At 33.1% G+C, this 21,061-nt stretch overlaps 3 protein-coding genes across 6 annotated transcripts; 2 read left to right on the top strand and 1 right to left on the bottom strand.

Annotated features, from left to right (window-relative positions):
- Positions 1 to 2,630: 2,630 nt before the first annotated feature.
- LOC108976296 (guanine nucleotide-binding protein G(q) subunit alpha-like) lies at positions 2,631 to 9,913 on the top strand. Of its 3 annotated transcripts, none has more exons than XM_018945295.1 (8): positions 2,631 to 2,893; positions 4,266 to 4,450; positions 4,568 to 4,722; positions 4,802 to 4,954; positions 5,043 to 5,172; positions 6,425 to 6,578; positions 7,642 to 7,746; positions 9,805 to 9,913. In XM_018945295.1, exons 1-8 carry the CDS (start codon positions 2,722 to 2,724, stop codon positions 9,885 to 9,887), a joined length of 1,137 nt encoding a protein of 378 aa, XP_018800840.1. In that variant the 5' UTR covers positions 2,631 to 2,721; the 3' UTR covers positions 9,888 to 9,913. The 3 variants fall into 3 exon arrangements, with proteins under 3 accessions (XP_018800840.1, XP_018800841.1, XP_018800842.1); XM_018945296.1 differs by lacking the exon at positions 2,631 to 2,893 and adding an exon at positions 3,649 to 3,884; XM_018945297.1 differs by lacking the exon at positions 2,631 to 2,893 and adding an exon at positions 3,894 to 4,173.
- A 307-nt stretch (positions 9,914 to 10,220) lies between these two features.
- Positions 10,221 to 16,189, bottom strand: LOC108976295 (muskelin). Its single transcript, XM_018945294.1, has 11 exons — positions 15,671 to 16,189; positions 15,039 to 15,251; positions 14,758 to 14,962; positions 14,421 to 14,697; positions 14,083 to 14,351; positions 13,694 to 14,026; positions 13,174 to 13,626; positions 13,033 to 13,118; positions 12,811 to 12,967; positions 10,942 to 11,125; positions 10,221 to 10,868 (listed from the first exon to the last, which is right to left on the bottom strand). The coding sequence occupies exons 1-11, from the start codon at positions 15,868 to 15,870 to the stop codon at positions 10,573 to 10,575; spliced, it is 2,673 nt and encodes an 890-aa protein (XP_018800839.1). The 5' UTR covers positions 15,871 to 16,189; the 3' UTR covers positions 10,221 to 10,572.
- Positions 16,190 to 16,819: 630 nt separating this feature from the next.
- On the top strand, positions 16,820 to 19,774 carry LOC108976294 (calcineurin subunit B type 1). Of its 2 annotated transcripts, none has more exons than XM_018945292.1 (4): positions 16,820 to 17,202; positions 18,007 to 18,046; positions 18,171 to 18,469; positions 18,579 to 19,774. In XM_018945292.1, exons 1-4 carry the CDS (start codon positions 17,200 to 17,202, stop codon positions 18,747 to 18,749), a joined length of 513 nt encoding a protein of 170 aa, XP_018800837.1. In that variant the 5' UTR covers positions 16,820 to 17,199; the 3' UTR covers positions 18,750 to 19,774. The 2 variants fall into 2 exon arrangements, with proteins under 2 accessions (XP_018800837.1, XP_018800838.1); XM_018945293.1 differs by lacking the exon at positions 16,820 to 17,202 and adding an exon at positions 17,412 to 17,562.
- The last annotated feature ends 1,287 nt before the right edge of the window (positions 19,775 to 21,061 follow it).

Here is a 21,061-nt window from a genome sequence, read left to right as displayed (position 1 = left end):
ATGCCTGAAATTGAAGCTCAAGATCTCGGAGACATTTAATTTCAACAAGACGGCGCCAGTTCCTATTGGATTCAATGGGTGGACCATCTGAGATGTAGCCGCAGCCAACATTGGAAAGATATAATCTTCAAACATGTAAGGAAGTGCAAAGTTCGTGTGCAACCGCACATTTCATACTCTTGCAACTTGCACGAATCAAAGTCAGGAAAATACTTTAAGGTCTAAAACAAATCATATAAAGTAAAGTCAGCCTGATATTAGTTATATAGGGGCTAGACCAAGTTTTCGCTCAAACTTGTCTATTTATATTTTAGGCACAAAGATACATTGTTATGAATAAAACACGTTCTCTTATTTTCATTGGGATAACTCACATATTGGCCGATATATGCGCTACAAAGTCATCGGAAGTTTGAATTAAGTATATGGGGGCTAAGGGAAGTATAGGTCTGATTCAACCCATTYTTTAAGAGAAAGAATACCCCTTAATTTCCAAAGATTTCTAAGGAAATRTTGAACGATGGAATGAATGAAAGTTGAATGGTCTTCAAATACGACAAATAGTGCAGGATTTTATGAAAATTATGAGTGTAATGGAATGCGAATCGTGGGAGTACATGGTGTTGATAGGGAAAATTTTATAGGTTACAATAAAGCAGCAAATTATGAAAAAATTGTGCAAAATGTATTGAAAAATGTTTAAACTCTTTGAGCACATATGGGTATCAAGTGAAACTATCTGTATAATATTTTGGTAAATTTTAATTTAAACAGTTATAGTAAGGGGAAAATAAGAGCGGTTCAAAAAAGACATAAAACTGATGGAAGAAACGTAATAAGGTTCATGGAATCGATACTTGATGATATATTACTGCTGGTCCTTAAAAAATACTGTCAACTGGAAAATTATAAAAGAAATTTTCATAGCTAAAACATATGTTTTCTGCACTGTACTTATATTACGTTATTTGTTCTTGAATTGTTGGCCAAAAACAATACTGCAACGATCCCCAGTCTTCATATTCGCCAGATATGGCTCCGTGTGGCTTTCTCCTATTCCCAAAAATAAAAAGAACCCTAAAGGTCCGTCATTTTACAAGATAGATGAAAATCGGGGGCAAACAAGACATGCGCCGATAGTTTTCAAAAAATGTATAGTGATATAACGTGCTTTTCAGATATTGATTATACTTGGTATGACCTTAATTTTGGCGAATAATATCAAGATCAATAACTAAAAACCGAGAATTAACTGCCAGATAATGGACTTGGCTGTCTTGATTGTATTTGTATGTACAAAAATATTGTATGGAAACTTCGGACAATCCCTTAAATGAATCATTTAGAAATATTTTCACATAGTCAAACATACATAAATGAATCTTTTGCTACATACTTGCTTATTTAAGCAGCTGTCGGAAAATACTATTTAAAGCTACCTTTAAGCCGATTAAAGTTCGTGAAAGTACACTTAAATCATCATAACTGCATTTTACTGGGAGATATTTGTAACTCTTAGGAATATGAGATATTATTACAACTAACTTTGGTCCAAATTAGTCGAATAATGCAGAAGTAGGCGATAATATCATCCAATTCCATATAGAAATGTTCAGAAAGGAAATCATAAGTCCATCTATCATTCTGGTTGACTATTTGTCCGTTTGACATCAAAATATTAGCTGAGCTTCGATAATTTCACTCAAACCCTGATAGTTCCTATACAATTGATATATTCGATCGGTATTTTATAAATTATTCGCAAAACAAAACTTCAGATTGGTCTTGGCATTTGAACATCATCTACGTAAACAGTCACCTTTCCAACCGATAGGACAATGTTTGCCCTTTCCTGAATAGGTTCGTCGAACACTCCTTGACCTACTGTGTCAGTGCAGATATGTCTACACTGGATCATGGAATTCATCTTCCGTGATAGCCAGTTCCGCGCACACACCAGCTTCCACACTCGACTCAATTTTGGCGCCATCGAGTGGGTATGCTATGTACTTATCGCAATGCCTAGGTATACCTATATATATAATATAACGGGTGATACAAGTAGAGATACTTAGTCTTTTTTTGACAGATCACGCGTGAGTCGTGTCAAGCTGTCATGTTGTTTTTATTCAGTATTGTTTGGCATTTAATCGTGGAAGAAAAGCCTCAACAAAGTTTACAAATTTATTACGAAAAATCAACTATAAAGAATGTATTTCGCGTGCTTTGCCTTTAGGAGAAATAGCAAACTGAGCAGATTCAAGAGCTGCCATTTCATCCAGAAAACACAAGGGTTTTGTGCAGTTTATGGGCCGGTGGAATCATCGACGCGTGATTTCGCCGACATTTGGTTTCGGCAAGAAGGCACCAGTTCCTATTGGACTCAACGGATGGACCATCTGAGACATTTGAAAGAAATATTCTTCAAAAAATAAATTCCAAAGAATATTATTTCAATTGATAATAACCTCGAAATGGATCACCCTTTCTATACTTTGATGTGTTCTCTTTATACAAAACCAAACATATCGTCGAATAGATTTCACAGAAGCTCTCAACAAATKTGTGAGTAAGTCTCAGCTTAATACATCGGATCGAACTCATTCGCACACTTTTAGTATCGCAATGGATATGTTATGCTTAAGAACGAATTAACTGTAATTAAACAAAGAAATAAGTAAAATAAGTTTAAAATTAAGARAATACATAAAAAAATTAAAAATGATCCGAAACAGTGTGGAAATGGTTCGAAGGTGTTGCTCTTGCGGTTCAGTGCCCGATAATAGAGGTGAAGGAGAAAWAGAAGAAGAGGACTTTAATGAACGGAAGATTAATGAAGAATTAGAAAGATACTTTATAGAGTTGAACAGCGCTAAAAAGTTACTCTTGCTAGGTAAGCGAAACTGTCAAATATCACATATAACGTGCTTAGTGTGTAGTTATTATGTAGAAAAAAATCTATAAAAATATTACGATAAAAAGAGTGTGCTCAAGGTTATATGTTAAATGCATTTGTATTTATAAGTACTAACCATGTACCTACATGTTTTGTTTATATGATTCATATGGGAAATATTCAAGCATGGTGATAAGAACTATAAAAAAAACCAAAACAATCGGGCATTTATGTATAAAAACAAAATAGTGTTGCTGGAATTCTGAAATTGTAATTAAAAAAAAATCAAAACATAGATTAATAATTTTAAAAACGTTGTAGTTGCACTAAATCTCTCTACAGTAGTAAGTAACTATGTAAGTGTTGTCATTGSGGTCATCTAATGAAAACAAGCCTTTACAATAAGGTCGAATTATAGGAGAGAGTATTAGAAGAGGAAAAATTTCAAATCCACCTTCTAATATCAAATTCTACTAAAAAGAAAAAACATACATTTTATAACAATAAGACAGTAAATATATTTGTAAAGAAAGAAAAAGAAACAGACACCACAATTTTACACCATTCGTAAGCCGAATTCCGCGAATTTAAACGTATTTTTATACACTGTACTCACTACCTTCCTACTACATGTGAGGCAAATTTTTATACTCTGCGTGGGTTGCCTTTTATATTTCGGGATTACTGGCAACTCAGTATGTCATTTGTTTTGTTTACACTAACTTAAAATATTCATTTTGGTGAAGAGTGGAATTAAATTGCGAACATTTTCACGCGTTTATTTTTTATAACTTGCGACGTGGATTATCCCAGCATCAGTGCATCAATGAACTTAAATACATTTTTAGCGAGGAGTAGTGTTTATCGATGATATAATGAATCCAATTGAGGTCATAAATAACTCCAAGACGAATTTCGGGAAGGTCGTCCAAAATCAGTCATGGTTGCCCATAATTCAGCATAATAGAGTCTCGTGATCCTACTCCAGGTAGTCGATATACATATCACACTTCAGAATTTGCTTAAACAGCGTCAAACAATGCTGCGAAGTGGTCTCACGTTTGCACTTCTGGACTGAACTAACGCGGCACCTATCGCGTCTACAAGTTCATGCTCAATTTTCATTCAGGTTATGACTCCAGCACTATTTTGCTGCTATCTACTGCCTTAGCTTTCTCACGCAACTTTAAAAGGCGGTCTCCAATATAATGTTGTGGACTTCTGATCTGTTATCATCGGCTAAAAACTGAGGTTCAAGCACCGGTCTGCGTCTACGTGTTGGTAGTCGTCCAACGTACCCGACTTTTTATTTTGATTTTTATTCACTACTCACTCTATTGCTTTTTTCAATTATTCAATCTTTTTATAGGTACTGGCGAGGCAGGAAAATCCACTTTCTTCAAACAAATGCACATCAATTACGGCGGAGGTTTTTCACCTGAAGCTCGTCTGGAATATAAGCGAGTCATACATCAGAATATTCTGACAGCGATGCAGTCGATGCTGAATGCCATGAATGTGTTGAGAATACCATACGATAAAATAGAAAATGCGGTAAGCATAATATGCGTTTTTCATGTTTTGAGTCCATATAACCTAACTTTTTTGTACATAATTATTCAAATTGTAATTTTTTAATGACTTTCTTATTGATTTTTTTCCTCCCAACAGCTGATGGCAAATAGCATTTTGATCGCCAATGTTGACGCCATAACAGAATTGGACGAGATGATTTTGTCAGCCATAAAATGTCTGTGGGCCGATACGGGCGTACAACAATGCTATGAACGACGAAGGGAATATCAGATAATTGATTCGGCGAAATAGTAGGTTTACTATTAATAAATGTATCCTGAAATTGAACTTTGATCCACTAACTTACAATATATGTATATTTTAACGCAGTTTCCTTGACATGTTGGATCGTGTCACACAGCCCGATTACGTTCCCACAGATGATCACATATTGCATTCACGTGTGGTTACAACTGAAATAGTGGAGCACGTTTTCGATACAAATAAAATGAAACGTACTAGTAACAAACGACCGTTACTACGGTAAATGTGATACAYTTYCGATTGTCTAAAGTATACATATGTATAAGAAAATAATCATAACTCTCTACYCTGCTGCTTCTCTTTGCAGAGTAATAGATGTTGGTGGACAACGATCTGAACGACGAAAATGGTTACAGTGTTTCGATGATGTGACAGCTCTCATATTTCTAACATCGCTCTCAGAATACGATCAGACATTAAGCGAAGCCAAAGGTTTGGTAAGTGAAACGCAAGTTTTGAATTATTTTACTTGAAGTAAAAAGTCTATTTTAAAGCTGCTTTTGACAGCACGCAAAGAAGCCGGTAGATTTGCTTTCTCCAGGTTGAGAAAACAAGCGAAGCGAATGGGTCTGGTAGTGAACGAGGGCAGGACAAAATATGTATCTTCTGTTATCAAACGAACAGTCGTTGCATTCGCAACTTGGCTCCTACGTCATAACTACAAAGTCGTAGATAATTTCGTCTATCTTAGAACCAGCATTAACACCAACAGCAACGTCAACCTCAAAATCCAACGCAGAACAACTGTTATCAAAGGTGACGCTTCGGACAATTAAGAAGTAAAGTCTGTTCTTGATGAACAAATATCAAATATTTACAAGTCGCATCTCCATTCTGCTATATTCGGAAGGTTTATGGTTATTTGCGCATTGGCAAAGGCGAATAACGCAGGCGATGTAAAGATGAACTGTACGAGATGTATGACGACATTGATAGAGTTCAGCGAGTTAAGAGACAGCGGCTACGCCGGCAAGGTCATATCGTCCGAATGGATGAAAATAGCGGCCACGCTGACGAAGTAAGCAGAGGAAGAGAAAGACCTCCATTTCGTTGGAAAGACCAGGGGGGAATGACGCGTCTACACATGGAATCTCCAATTGGCGCCAAATAGCGAATATCGATAACTACTGACGCGCTGTTGTAAACTCGACTCCGAGTAAGAAGAGCGCCATAAAGTAGAAGAGAAAAGTTATCAAATTGACAAGGACTACGACTGAGTCGTTTTTTAAATTTAAATAAATACCGTTACATCGGGAAGCGGGGAAAAATGAAGAACCAATAGAAATATGTGAAGAACTTCTGAAATTAAAAAATCTGAACTTTTAATGCCCTCACTAACATTATCTCGTTCCACCTAACCCTCCGCTTTTCTGGGTTACAATCAGGAAGACTCACTATTGACTAAAATTCAGTCCTGACGCCCGATATTTTCCTTGTCAGGAACTTTTTAACGCTTTATGCCCAGACATTCTTACAAACGGTCGGGATTTCTTATTGCTGTGCTGTTGAGACTATTAGATAGTCGGCAGATACGTTAGGACTATTGAGGATTCGATTTTTTAATTCAGAAGTTTTGGTGAACTTATGTATTCCCCTTACAAAACTACCTTCATATACCAATATTCTTAAGAAGTAGTTCTTTATCAATAAATAATAATAACGGAGTAACTTTTTTGGTTTGTTTTACAGAGTCGCATGGAGGAATCCAAGAGCCTCTTTCGCGCCATTTTATCAACTAGCTATTTTCGTTCATCTTCGATTATTCTATTTTTAAATAAACAAGATTTACTGGAAGAGAAAATAATGACCTCACACTTAGTGGACTACTATCCGGAGTATGAAGGTATGCATGTCTTTGGAGTCTATTGTTTATATAAATGTAGCCTAAAAAGGGATTACTATGCTAACTATAGTGGCCGTTCTTGCAAGCTGTAGCTTGGGTAAAAATGAGATATTGAAATTTGGTACTTCACGTGCAAAACGTCAGCGGTATTTCCCTGGCTTTGCAAGACTATAAAATGTTCGGTTGCACCCGAACTTATTTGTTTTATTCAACATAGTTTTTTCAAGGGTGGTACGGTGTGTCCTTGGCTTCAAAATAGGACTCAGTTTCGGCGATCCTCTCTTCATTCGGCATAAAATAATCGCTGGGGGCCAGAGAAGTGAAGAAGTGTAAAATATGATAGATGAGGGAGAGAGCGATTCGAAGACCAATTCTTATATTTTTGCCATAGTTTTCATTTACTTATGACACGATGCATTGGGCTTAGTGAAACAGTACTTTCTTTTTCTTTAAATCCGGCCGTTTTTCAGCATTTTCGTCCTTCATACGGTCCAATAATCGTATTTAAAAGCAGCTGTTGATGGTCCTTCCTTTTTCAAAGCAGTGAATAAAAGCCATAACCTTTTCATCCAGCTGTTGCGTTTTTCCCCGCTTAGGGGGGATTCATCATATGCAGTACACTCGGATGACTGTCGACTGAACTTCTAAGGTAATGATTGAGCCATGTTTCATCCATTGTCACATATCGACACAAAAACTTGGGTTCCTTACGCCACATCTCCAAACACTGCTCCGAACCATTCACTCGTTGTTTTTAGTCAAATGTGAGCCTGCGCGATCCCACTTTGTACAGAGCTTCCGCACACCGAAATATTCGTGAATGATTTGGTGATCTTTAGAGTCGCAGCTATTTTCAACAACTTCACTTTACGGCCATCCATAATTATTTTCTGAACTATTTTGGACTGAAGATGTATGTAGGTGCTTAACCACCCATTTCCAACTAATTTTAACATCTGAAGTTCAATAAAATGCCTTTAATATATATTTTCATACGTCAAATTATCATACATAAAAATGTTAGTTGAAAATTTCATAACTTCTTTGAAAACTGTCATTTCAGGTCCCAACCAGAATGCGGGCAGTGCAAAACATTTCATACGCCAAATGTTTGAGGCATTGGTGGATAAAAACCGTAAAATTTATCCACATTATACATGCGCCACTGGTAAGTATATATGTATGTAAAATTTTAGGTACATTTAGACCAAGCTGGAGCCCTCCCTAACTTAGATATATTATTCGGGAAGTAAAAGACAAAGAAATCGAATTTCCTTTTTTCAGAATTGTACTGTATTGGAGAATGTAAACATTTGTATCCCCAAAATCAGGTATTTCACGTTCCTCTGCGTGCACATTGATTCTAAGAGCGTATACATATACAGGCAGACAGTTGGACATCATTTATATAAATACTTTATAGGGTATCCGACATTTTCCTCTATGTGTTACAAACTTCGGGACAAATTCAATATGCCCAGTTTAAGGGTATCAAAAAGTTGCAATAATAATAAAAAATCTTAGGTTATCTACTTGATAATGTATATATTCGTGAGATAATCTCCTAGTACTATCGTTGCTGATTTGAAAAGTGCAATTTCGACAAAAACTCGTTTAAAGTTTTACAACAGCACTTCGGCATTGCAGCGGATGGGACAAAAAAAAACGTTTTTCTCACTTTTCTACCAATAGAATAATATTGTTAGGACGGTAGGGGGTACTTTAAGACAAAAACAAAATATTTCCACTCTTTTTTTAAATGGTCTAATCACTTAATGTGGGACTCGTAGTGAGCACTACAATGTTTAGCTCTACATTTTACTACTGAATATATTTAAATACATATTAAGGTGTCCGTTATTTTCCAAGTAGATTTGGTGGGGTCTCTCTTTTTGTGGATTGGACCTGCTTTTGTCTGACCATATTCTACAAAAAAGCTGATGCCATGCTCTTTTTCAATTCTTCGCCGCCGTATTTAAATAGCTCTGCCGGCAATTCATCGCCCCACTGCGCTTTGTTGTTCTTCAAACGGCTAATTGATATTCGAACTTCTTAAAATGCCGTTCGACAGTTAACTTATACCGAGTGGTTGACGAGTGCTCTGAGAGAGTAGAAAATCGTTCGGCTGACTGTTATTATTGTAGCTTTTCGATGTCGAACCTTCCTTGTGTTTGTTGACGTGCGCCGAGATCTGCTGCACAGAGGCGGGTGCGTACTTGACTGCAACAAGATAGTGATCCGAGTCAATGTTAGGGCAACGGCACGTACGCACGTCTAAAACACTGGAGACGTGTCTTCCATCTATCACAACATGATCGATCTGGTTGATGGCATTTCGATCCGTAGACAGCCATGTACAGACCATTTTTCGGGCATTAAAGAACTACTTCGTTGACTTTATATTCTGAAACGTGATTTTACCATAAAATGGCTTAACTATGTGAGCAATAATGTATTTCAAATGACCTGAGCATTCATACAAGTGATTTATACATTCTGTGTTGCTCATACGACATGGTGTACTAATATGAGTACAGTACATTTCATGCGTATAACTTTTAAAGAAATATTTTTATGAAAAAATATTAATTTATGTTAATAATAAATTTATTCGATCAAGCAAGTTTCAAGCACTTTGATTTGACTGAGATGGTATGTAATAAAAAATCTATGAAAATTCCATATAGCCTCACTTAAAAAGTCGAATATCTCGAGAAGTATTAATGATAGCGCTTTTGACCTCAGACCTTATTTGTAGCAAATAAAATTTCCTAGAAGTTTGTCATGTACATTTCTTTCTATAGCTCTTGTCATTTACAATATATATACAAAAAATACGGACTTCGTGGAAAAGTTTAGGTTTAGAGTCCCGTACTACCTCGCCGGTGTGAGTTACGACTTTGTTGCACTGTGCACTTTTGTAGAGTGAACAATTCTGAGGAATATGTGTCTAAAGTCAAAGCGATGCCATAAAATGCCTCTTACCTATAGAAATTTAAAGATAAAAAATCACGATTTTCCTGTATTTTCTGTGGAAAATTTTTACATGCCTTTTTTCAGCCCTTAATCTTAATATTTAGGGCTTAAATTTTCAGGGATTTTTTTTTTTGATATTTCCAAGGAAATTTCATAATGGGTTTGGAAAAAATGAATAGTTAAAAAAAAATACCCTATATATATATATTTATATGTATCGCCATAGTTTCATGTATTTCTTTATCCACAGATACGAGAAATTTTCGCGTCGTATTTCTGGCGGTACAGGATACAATAATGAGCCATTACCTGGAATCAATAGGCATCAATTAAGCGACGGCCTTTAAGTCTTAGCAAAAAAGTCTGTAGAAAAATTTGTAATTTTAAATTTTCCATTATTTATTGTAAGAAATATTATGTTAATTATATTATATATTGCATTATGTTCGCTTAACAATTACATATTTTTAATTTGTATAAAGTAAATAATTATAAATCAGTACTATTTTGAAAATGCGAACAGCGCATAAACATTTTACATTTCCTAATGCCAGCGTAGGTATAATATACATATATTGGTATCACAAAGTCCTTATGCTCTAAACAAACAAACAAAATAGCAGAGATTTCACATAACCAAGACAACAGCGACATATGGAAGCCTGCTTTAAATAAATATTTCTTCCATAATTTTGTCACTTTTTTTGCGTTTAACCGATGCTAAGGCATATTTGTTATTTCTTCGACACTAAAATTAACATTACAGACTTTAATTATACATATATATATATGTGTGTATTATAAAGATTTCATAATCGACAGATTATTGACTTTTCGAAAGCATTCAACATTAAACTTGATTTGGTACTTATTCAATATTTTGGTTATATATAATCTTAACGCAGAGCACAGTTTCCACATGTCATTCCTCGCATTTAAAAACGCATTTGCTTTGAAAAGCTTAACTTAATCCGTAGGTTGTTATAAAAAGTAAGTTTTTTTTTCAACATCAGTGCTATTACATAACAACAAAATCGCTAAGATTCCGTTCCGGCTGCACCATATTGGCCGGCATCAATTTCACGAGTTTATTAAAGAGAAAGGCACGACGCCGGCGCAGTTCTGGTGCACGACTGTCATGTGTTCTCTTACTGTTATTCCGTCGACTGTGTGTTATGGAGCAAGCCGAAGACACAGCCGAATCAGAAACGCCAGATACAGATGATGCGGTTGCGCTGCTATCACAAGATTCCATTGAGAGATCCTCCGAGGGATTGGAGCCCTCCGACTGCAGACCCAATTTATTCGAAGAGTCTGCGCATAAATATATAATATAAAATTAATTAAAAGTATACAAAACGAGTTGCACGTTGCCTTAATTGCATACCTTCATCTAGTTGTTTTTCGTCGCTTTCGGCCGTTGTATTTGTGGTATCCGTTTCCAAATTCTCCACCTGCATACTGCTATCCATTTTCAATGACTTGCCCAAAGGCGGTGTGGCCAATGGTGAACGACCGATTGTGCTGCTGACATCGTCGGAGCGAAATAGCAGGGAGGCCAACTTGTGGAACTAAAAAAAAAAATTGTAGGAAAAAATGCTTTGTGAAGAGAAATGCAATAAAATGTTGAAAGTTGAAAAAAAAGTAATTTTTTCGTTTTTGGGTTTATTTTAAATTTTTTTTTCAAAAACTAACTGTAAACTATTTTTTAAAATATTTATGTTAAAAAATTTGTCAAGCTGTAGGTGTTAGAGAGGATCAATTGTGTAACCACTTTTTTTACAAAAAAAAATTTTATGTAAAAAAAGGTTTATTGTTACATGTATAAAATTGTAATTGAATTTTTTTTTGTTAAAATCTTTTCGAATACCTTTTATAATTGTAAGAAAAAAATTGCGCCATTAGAAAAAAATGCGGAGTTTTACAAAATTACGGAAAAAAATTAAAAAAAAAAATTTTCGAAAGTTATATTTTAATAATTTTTTAAATATTTTTTTTTAAATATTTTTTTTATTTTTTTAAATATTTTTTTTATTTTTTTATAATATTTTTTTTAAATAAATTTTTTTCAATAATTTTTTTTTAAGTATGTGAAACTCTGTGTCAATAATGTTCCAAATACTTATACAAAATTATTTTTCTATGTTAAAAGTGTAAAAAAAGGGAAAGGGGAAGAAAAATTTATCAATGGATTTTTTTAAATTAAAATCTGTTTGGGATATTTTTTTAATTGTGAAAAATTATCTGTATAAATAAGTCGTTGTTTCAAAAAAATATGTTAAGATATTAAACAATTTATTTCGAATTTTTTTGTCAAGATTTTTGTGTTACACAGATTAACCGAGGTTTGTTTCAGTGTTCAAATATTTTTTGTAAAAAGTTATTTTTTACATTAAATAAAATAAATATGTATTATGTCTAAATTTTAGTTAATTTTTTTTGTAGTTTTTTTTTTAATCTTTTAGAATACTCTTTTTTAATTGTAAAAAAAATTAGTGGTAGGGAAAAGAATTCAGTGTATAAAAAAAACAATAGCAAAAAAAATGTATCAGGTGAGGTTATATTTTTTGTTTTTGAAATTTAGTTTTTAAATTAAAATTTGTTGGAAAGGTACTATATAAGGGATTGTATGTATGTATGTATGTATAGATATTTCATTTTTTATGTAAAAAAAAGGGATAATTTTTTTATTGAGTTTTTTAAATTAAATTCATTTTGAGTTAACCTTTTGAATTTGGACAAAAAATTGGTGTTAAGAAATAAAAATTTGGTATACATAAATATGTACATACATATGTATATTGAAAAAGTTTTCTAAGTCTAAAATCAGATCCAGGCATTAAAAAAGGCCAAAAAGTGGGGAAATATTTTTTTCAAAAAAATTCTGTTAAAAATATTTTTTTCTAATTTTTCTTTATTTTTTAAAAATAAGTTTTTATTTTTTTAATTAATAAAAATATAATTTTCTTATTCTTTTAATTGTTAAAAATATTTTTCTTAGTTTTTAAATTATTAAAAAATTCAATGTAAACATTTTAAAAAGTGGAACAGAAATAACGAAAGTTTTACAAAATATGTTTGTTAAAAAAATAAATTACTCTAAAACTAATTTTGACACAAATAAATATTTAGGAAAAGATATGTTTGTTCCAAGAGAAAAATGTTAGTATTATATAAAGCAATTGATCTTTTAAAATTTTTTTTGTTAATTTTTAGTTTTAGTTTTCAAAAAATGTCTAAAAAATATTTTACTTACATTATGTAATTGTTCTGGATTCGAGTGATCAATAACTTGCGCAACGTGATGGCGTAAATATTGCATTGCACTCAGCGGATCATTGCGCGCCATTTCTTCGTAGTGCAATTTTCGCACGAGATAACGGCAATGCATCAGTATCTCACTGCGCTTAGGTCTAAAAACAATATTAAACAATTTTTTATTAACACATTTAACAAATTATATTTGCTGTTGTAATACTTTTCCAGCTCCAGTATCCAAAAATCATCCAGACGCATTTGCGGGCGCGACGACTTGCCAGGGTTTCCACCAAACAGATAGTGCGACTGCAAAATACATACAGATTATAATGAATTCCAACAAATATGACACACTACCCACCTTTGCCACATCGTCGTAAACCAACTGATGCGCATAACGTGGACACGGCTCGAGTAGATCATTTTTCGCTGTAGTATTCGACGCTTCGGCATTATGGCGACAAGTGTAAATACGCGACCACATATAATGTTGCAGGGAATATACCCAAAATGAGTTGGAAGCATCGATATGTTGGATATCACGACGGTCTTTCAATTTGCTCAAACTGGAGAAAATATATATTTCGTCGCGATCGCAATCGATTGTGGCGCGCAGCGTATAACCTGGCGACGGTTCATTCTTGGTGTCGCTTGCGTTATTGTGACTGCAGACGCTGCTGCCGCCGGCGCCACCGCAGTTATTATTGTTTTTATTCAGTACTGAAATGGATTGGGTGTCCACGTCATAGGTGATAAAATCATCGATGTCTTCTTTGCCCCGCTGACCGCCATAAATATAAAGTTTGCGATGTTTCTATTGAAAAAATATTAACAATATTGAAAATAAGAACTTTTCATACAAAATGGGTGCAATTTTTTACCGTGTGGAATACCATGCAATGCGTTATACGCGACTTTATCGATAGTACGTCGGCTTGTGCTGCGCTCGGATGATGGCAATCGACGAGTATCTGTGTCCATGTGTTGGTGGCAATGTGATATGAGAATAGACCCGAGTATTCTGGTTCATTTGACGTGCTGTTCGAGACACTGCGTGGTGTGAGTATTTTTCCACCAAACACATAAATATTACGCTTCTCACTATCAATACACATTTGATGATCGTAGACCAATTGTGGACCACCGACTTGGCTTGTATCGTCGCAGATTTGCAGCCATGTGCGTGCACGTGTATCATAAAGGAAGAAGTCGCTCTGTAAATTATTTCCGTTATCTTAAGTTTGCACAGTAATTCTTATAAATAACTAACTTTAATATAGTCTGTAGTGCGTATTGAGTTGTCCAAATAACGGCCTAACATAAAGATATTTTCGCTAACCGAATCGTAGACCATTTTGTGACATGAGCGCGGCGTTGGTCCATTAAACAGCTCTGTCTGTTCGAAAAGCAATGTCCAACTGTTAGTTTTTATATCAAAAACCCACAAATCGCTGAGGTCACGATAACCATCCCAACCACCATACAAATAGACTAAGCGTTTTTTAGTATCCACTACCAATTGATGACCGCCACGATTGCCTTAAAAGTAAAATTCAATTTAGTATACATTAAAAATATCCAAAATTGTATACATCAATAACAACTAACCTGGTTGCGTGGGGCTTTGTGTTAGTTGCATGCGCCAAGTATGCTTATAATCTTGACGATTTAGATACTGGTCCATGAGACCCTCGCCAACACATTTAGTAATCAATTTTTCGGCATTTTCGAAGTCACCCTTCACAACCAAACATTTGTGTAGTTCACTTATAAGCGGGTTTTCCAGCTGCACTTGAGTTTGCTCCTGCAGAGCTTTGAAAGCAGCATCGTAACCTTGCTGACGAAAGTGTTTTAGGCACAATTTAACGATCTCAACTTCGCGTAGCTTTGAAAAGATTTGCATGAAATTACCAGTGTCATTGCCTTTTAACATTTTAATATCTACCATATTGTAGTTCCTCAAGCTGACACTGGTGTACATTGGATCATCCTGTCCATGCAATTCGATATACCAAATACTGAGATTGAAAGTGGGACCCCATGAGAGTAGTGGCACTATTTTTACAAACAGAATGGGTAGTTGCTCCGAACCGTCCTCCGTTTTGCAACGTAAATTGAACACTTCGGGTACATTATCATTTCTAAGACCCCTAAAAAGTAATAAATAATATAAGTTTAAATTAAAAGTTATAACAAAATGTATATCACATAATTTTGTTGACTTACCCTTCTAAAAGTAGCACCATGCGCTCCTCATCGAGTCCACCGAATATACGAAATTTTTTTATATTACACACATGTGACTTTTCAAATTTGCCAAATTTTATCTTTTTAACAATAGCAGGACGCTTTAGCTTCAACGTAAGAAATTGTGGTGGATTATTTGTGTGTGCAGACCAACGTGAGGATTGGTCACTAGGGCAATCTACCAGTATATTTCTAAAAATAAAAACAATAATCAATTAAATTGTGAAACAAAGAAATTTTACAAAAAGTATATATTTTCATTATCACCGACTGCGCAGTTGGCAGTGGAAGCAAATCATATATGTAAACACACATACATACATCCATATGCAAAGTTCAAAAACAGAGGTAATATCGCGCCCAAATGCAATCTAATCACGCAGTCGTGTTTGTGTGTATATGCACATGTTCATATTATTGTGTCGCTTGTTATTTTGCTTTACTTGTTTTTGTATTCTTCAAATTTAAGCAAACTGTATAAATATCTAATATAAAGCGCAAAATTGTGCACAGAGCAGCAGTATTATGCAAATCTTCCCGCTAGCCCTTAGGTAAGCGAAGCTACAACAAAAGTGTTTTTCTGCGTTTACATATGTATGTATGCGACTTACTCAGGAAAATAGTTGGTGGAAAAACTGGAGTAACGGTGGATTTCATAGGTGAGTTTCTCAACCTCAGCAAGTGGAGTTACAGCACCAACACCGCTCTCAGAATCTTTCGAGTTTATTGTTTTATTGCCTGCGGACGTTGTTTCTGATGTGCTATTGTCGTCCCCAACGTTTCCGCTGTTAACTGCAGATATATGCTCCATATTATGTGATATCAGTAAGTAGAGAACAGGTTATCCGTACAAAAAAAACTTGCACAAATGTTGTGAAGAGTAGTTAAACTTCACTTCCTGGCAGTATCCAAGCTGGTTGGCTTCTCTTCGAACCCGACTCTTTTATGCGCTATGGTATAATTCGATGTGTTATTGTGTTTAATATCAAAATTAGGCGTTAATGGTTTGACTAAGAACTGATTTTTCAATTTGTGAGCTGTGCGAGATGATTGCACTAAGACGTATTGTTTGTCTACAAACTCTATGCTTTCAATTTTTTTCTTTCCTCTATTTAACATGCCAAACAGGTGATTATTTGCATTACCTGAGTTCAGAGTTGCCAAGTCAGATTACTGTACCATCCATAAAGACAGAGTTGCATTTGGTGCTTTCATTTAAGGTTACTATACGCAACACACTTGAGCCCGCGATCAATATGCATTCCTTTCGTTAAAAACGATATACAAATAAGCAAATATTTTGAGAAGCGTTCTTCAATCGGTAAACATGTACGAAAATTAAGTATATGAGTAATTTAATTGCACTCGTGTGAATTCATCAGAGTGGCAGGTTTATGTATTTACATATATCTAAACATTTTTTTAAATATTTTGAAATTTTAGTTAATTTTTTTCACAACTCCATTCACTGACTTGATTTATTGAACTTCACTTCAACACAAATGGATCGAAAACACATGTCCGTCATACCATACAGCCACTTTTAACGAAGATTTCGTTGCAAATTAATTGTATAAAATATGTATACGAATACTGAAACATTTTAAGCATAAAATAATAATAATTAAAATATTATATCTGTTCCACGAATTGTTAACGTTAATATATAACAAATTTAAGTTAATTGTCAAAATCCCTAAAATGGCTAAGTGTAAGGCGTTGGCATTACTTATGTGTGTGTATTTATTATAATAAACGTTCTCTGGTATAACTTCATATCGAACGAAGCAGCAACGGAATAAGCGAAAGCAAAATTTCCGAATTTATAAATGGAAAAAGTCTAGGCCTTTTGGCAAATAAAAGTGAAAATATATTACAAAACATAAAATTTCTGTAAATCCGTTGTTAAATTTATAACAGAAAGTGCAATAACGTCTCGCTTAAAAAGTTCACAGTGCAAAAAAAAAAATAAAATAAAAATTGCTATACAAGAAAGTGTAAAGAAATAGACGTGAGAAGTAGAAAATAACCAACAACCCAGGGTGTAAAAAGTGAAAATATAATACATTTCCAATTAGAAACATTTGTGATTTATAAATCTCGGCATATCTTTAGCAACGCATCTAAAACAGCGTAAAAAATGGTAAAATTAAAAAAAATCAAAAAATGTCTAAGTAATTTAATAGTTTTCATTGTCCACAAATATGTACATACAAATGTGTGTTTAGAGAATAGGGTTATCGAAGGGTGAATTTAAGTTTTTTTTTTAATTTGGGTGGCTTTCATATATTTTTATGTTATTTTCTATCTCTTTGCAAGGAAATAATTTAACTTTTAAACTTTTTTGTTTCTAAATTCTTTATTGGGATGACCGAGCGATGACCAAGCACAAGTTGCCTTTTAGTCTACCTTCAGCGCAAGGGTTTTGCAAGGCCAATGGGGCATTGGTTGTGTGCTACCTGCCAAGCAATATAAAGCCACAGCGGCCACCTGCAGAGCGCAAGTATGTACAAACATAAGCACACGTAGGTGTGTTTGTTTGTAAGTCTAAAAAAGAACTTGTGGACATTGGGGGTTAATGCCTTCTGTTTAATAATTGTCCCAGTTTCAAGCAATTTTATTTTACTTCTATATAACATTCAACTTTGATATTAATTCATTGCTCTGTCTTCTGCATATAACTCATCAAATGATATAATATGTATGTATATAAATATTTTTATTTTGCTGGATGAGATTACAGTCCTTGATGATATCAGCAAAAATAAAAAATAAAATTTTCTGTTCAGTGCGATATTAGAATTTTTTTTTAATTTTACTCTTTGGAAAAGTTTTCTTAATATGTACATACATATTTGTCTTAAAAATTTTTCTTCGATTTCAGTTTTTTATTTAATTAAAATTTCGTGTTTAGTAATGATTAATTAAAGTTTGTTTTTATTTCTAGGGTAATGAAACCTCTCTGCCCATGGAGATGTGCTCCAACTGTAAGTATTTTTATTTATTTATATTATTTTTTCTTAAATACATTAATTTATGTAGCTGTGTTTCGTCGAACGGACAAGCAGTAACAATTTTCACAACTAATAACTAATTTCTTTACTATTTTAGTTGATGCTGATGAGATCAGACGTTTAGGCAAACGTTTCCGCAAACTCGATTTGGATAATTCGGGGGCACTGAGCGTAGATGAATTCATGTCCTTACCGGAATTGCAACAAAATCCTTTGGTGCAGCGTGTCATCGATATTTTTGATGCGGACGGTAATGGCGAAGTCGATTTCAAGGAATTCATACAAGGCGTGTCACAGTTTAGCGTTAAAGGTGACAAACTATCAAAATTGCGTTTCGCTTTCCGCATCTACGACATGGATAATGATGGTTACATATCGAATGGAGAGCTTTTTCAAGTAAGTTTGAAATGTGTGTGTACATACTATACAATTAAAGTGTTTTATAGTATATTAAACTATATGCCTAATTTTTCCACATGTTATTAATTATTTTTTAACTTTGTAGGTGTTAAAAATGATGGTGGGCAATAATCTGAAAGACACACAATTACAGCAAATTGTTGATAAAACTATTTGCTTCGCCGACAAAGATGAGGATGGTAAAATCTCCTTCGACGAATTTTGCTCCGTGGTCGGTAACACAGATATACACAAAAAAATGGTTGTTGACGTTTAAGGTCGCTTTCTGAGAACACTATTAATGCTACACTTTATATAATACCAATATATTTTATATGAATTTAAACATTTGTACTTTGGAAACTACTTTAAATTGTTCTTAATTATTATTTGTTTTGTTAAATCTCGAAATAATTGTACACACATTTTTTAAGCAAACTAATATTTTTTAAAAAGTTATGTTGAATACTTTTTTAAAGTTTCTTAAAGAATATTAGCGTGTTTATATAAAATGTTTGCGCGCATATACCAAACATTAAGCTTTGTTAAACAACAACAAAAGCTGTTAATAAATATAGCAATGAAGGCATTGAAAAGAGCACCATATGCATATATATAGAGTATAATTTTAACTAAAATTCATAAACTAAAGCAAATCATAGTGAATACAGCAAATAAAAGCATTACAAACTTCTAAAAACTTAGAATTGAACACGAAAATTCGACTTGAGAGGTTATTAACTAATCTGAGTATAATTACTTATTTCTATATATCAGTCGAACTCCATATGTTAATAAAAAGAGTTACGCTGTTGAAAAGGTTAAAATCATGAACAAGAAAAAATGCTAGAATCACCACCATATTGTAATATATACATGCAAATACACACACATACTTATATGTATGTATATGCATATAAAGCCAAAATATTTATATTGTATATTATGTTGCACCTAGAGCAATTAAAGCTATAATGATTCTAAGAAAAAGTGCAATATCAGAATTTAGTAATTTTTATTAGACAAATTTCTATGAACCGTTATAATTATTAACGCCATATAAATCTCAACTTGCAACTCAGTTATATTTTGAAGTACTTTTCGAAAACTTTTGCCATTTAATTTTGAGATATATGTATATACATACATACATATATATATTTTTTTTAACTAGCTAGTCAAATACATTTCTGTTAATAAAAAATATTTAAGCATATATACTGCAGATTCATATAGGTCAAAACTCACACATACTTGTCACGTACAAATTCGCAGCAATAAAATTAATTATTTGTAATTCTATTAATTTGATTTAATTTTATGCGTTCAAGAAACATAAAAATCTAGATTTGTTCAACATATTCTTTTTATGTCATGCCAACATTGCAAAAGCTACATATACATACATCTATATATATTTCATGGTTTTGTGTCAAACCTCGCACGGTGAAAAGGGAACTGCAGATAAATGAGCAAATTCGTTTGTTTTTCCTTTTAATTTTTCTTTTTTTTTTTAGAATTTAATTTAATTTAATTTTCTTTTTGGTGATTTAATCAATTTTTTTATGATTCATTACTTTTTTTTATTTAATTTAATATATTTTTTGGTTTAATTTATTTTTTGTGTGTAGTTTTTTATTTATTATAATTTTTTTTTTCTTTTAATTTGATTACTTTTTTTCTTTAACTTTATTTTAATTCATATATATTTTTTTATTTTTAACAATTTTCTGTGGGCAAAAATATTTCTTTGTTAACTAATTTACTTTTCTTTGCAAATGAATAAAACTGTCAACAATATGAAACATTTCGAAGCAAAAGTGGAAAAGCGTGCTTAAGTACACGGTGAAGTTACGCATTGAGCGTTTAAAAAACGAAAATAACACAATCTCTTGCAATATTATATGAATATTATATATAAAGAAAAAGAAAAAAAGAATTTAAAAGCAAATAAAATACTTACTGAACATCTTTTTAGCTTTTGTTAAGTACATACATACTTTGTAGCGAATACATAATTAATATAAGCGCTAAAATGGCAATTTGCAAAAAGTCTTTTATGGAGTTTAATAGCGAAAACTTGTAAGATATGTAATTGCCATAATTTTTTCTTAATGCAAATGGAATTAGATAAAGATATAATAAATTGTAGCAAAATAAACAAATTTCTAAAACTAAGATATTATCAAGAAAAATGTGAAATTTTCAAACCCTACATGTTTTTAAAATACATACATACATACAAGTATATATCATGCAGCGCCATATGAAGAGTATGACAGAATCGTTATTTATTTGTTTTTAACTTGGTTTATCGGTTTATAAATATATATAATGTTATGTTTAATACGTTTTTATATGCGAAGCTTAACTTTGCAGCTGTCGTTTAAATAAAGGCAATACTACTTAAATGAATTTCAACACATTTCTTTAGTACAAAACATGTATTTCTTTCGTTTTACACAACTATTTCTGCCTTAACACCATGAATCTGAAAATCAAACAATAAAATTTCACACCAATCTTAATGCTAATTGCAAACTTTTAAGTGCGAGTGATGGTATAAACAAATATTAAAACCAAAAACAA

This window comes from Bactrocera latifrons, unplaced genomic scaffold (genome assembly GCF_001853355.1).
Source record: "Bactrocera latifrons isolate USDA-ARS-PBARC rearing strain unplaced genomic scaffold, ASM185335v1 scaffold_740, whole genome shotgun sequence".
NCBI classification, from domain to species: Eukaryota; Metazoa; Arthropoda; class Insecta; order Diptera; family Tephritidae; genus Bactrocera; species Bactrocera latifrons.
This window is presented reverse-complemented; position numbering and strand designations above follow the sequence as displayed.

Excerpts from the sequence above, each read along its gene's own strand:
- LOC108976295 (XM_018945294.1), bottom strand. The coding sequence starts at position 15,870 with ATGGAGCATATATCTGCAGTTAACAGCGGAAACGTTGGGGACGACAAT. Across the intron at positions 14,963-15,038 it reads ATGGTGCTACTTTTAGAAGG|GGGTCTTAGAAATGATAATG; the intron begins GTAAGTCAACAA and ends ATTACTTTTTAG. Across the intron at positions 12,968-13,032 it reads TGGATACTGGAGCTGGAAAA|ACCTAAGCGCAGTGAGATAC; the intron begins GTATTACAACAG and ends TATTGTTTTTAG.
- LOC108976294 (XM_018945292.1), top strand. Across the intron at positions 18,047-18,170 it reads CATGGAGATGTGCTCCAACT|TTGATGCTGATGAGATCAGA; the intron begins GTAAGTATTTTT and ends TTACTATTTTAG. Across the intron at positions 18,470-18,578 it reads CGAATGGAGAGCTTTTTCAA|GTGTTAAAAATGATGGTGGG; the intron begins GTAAGTTTGAAA and ends TTAACTTTGTAG.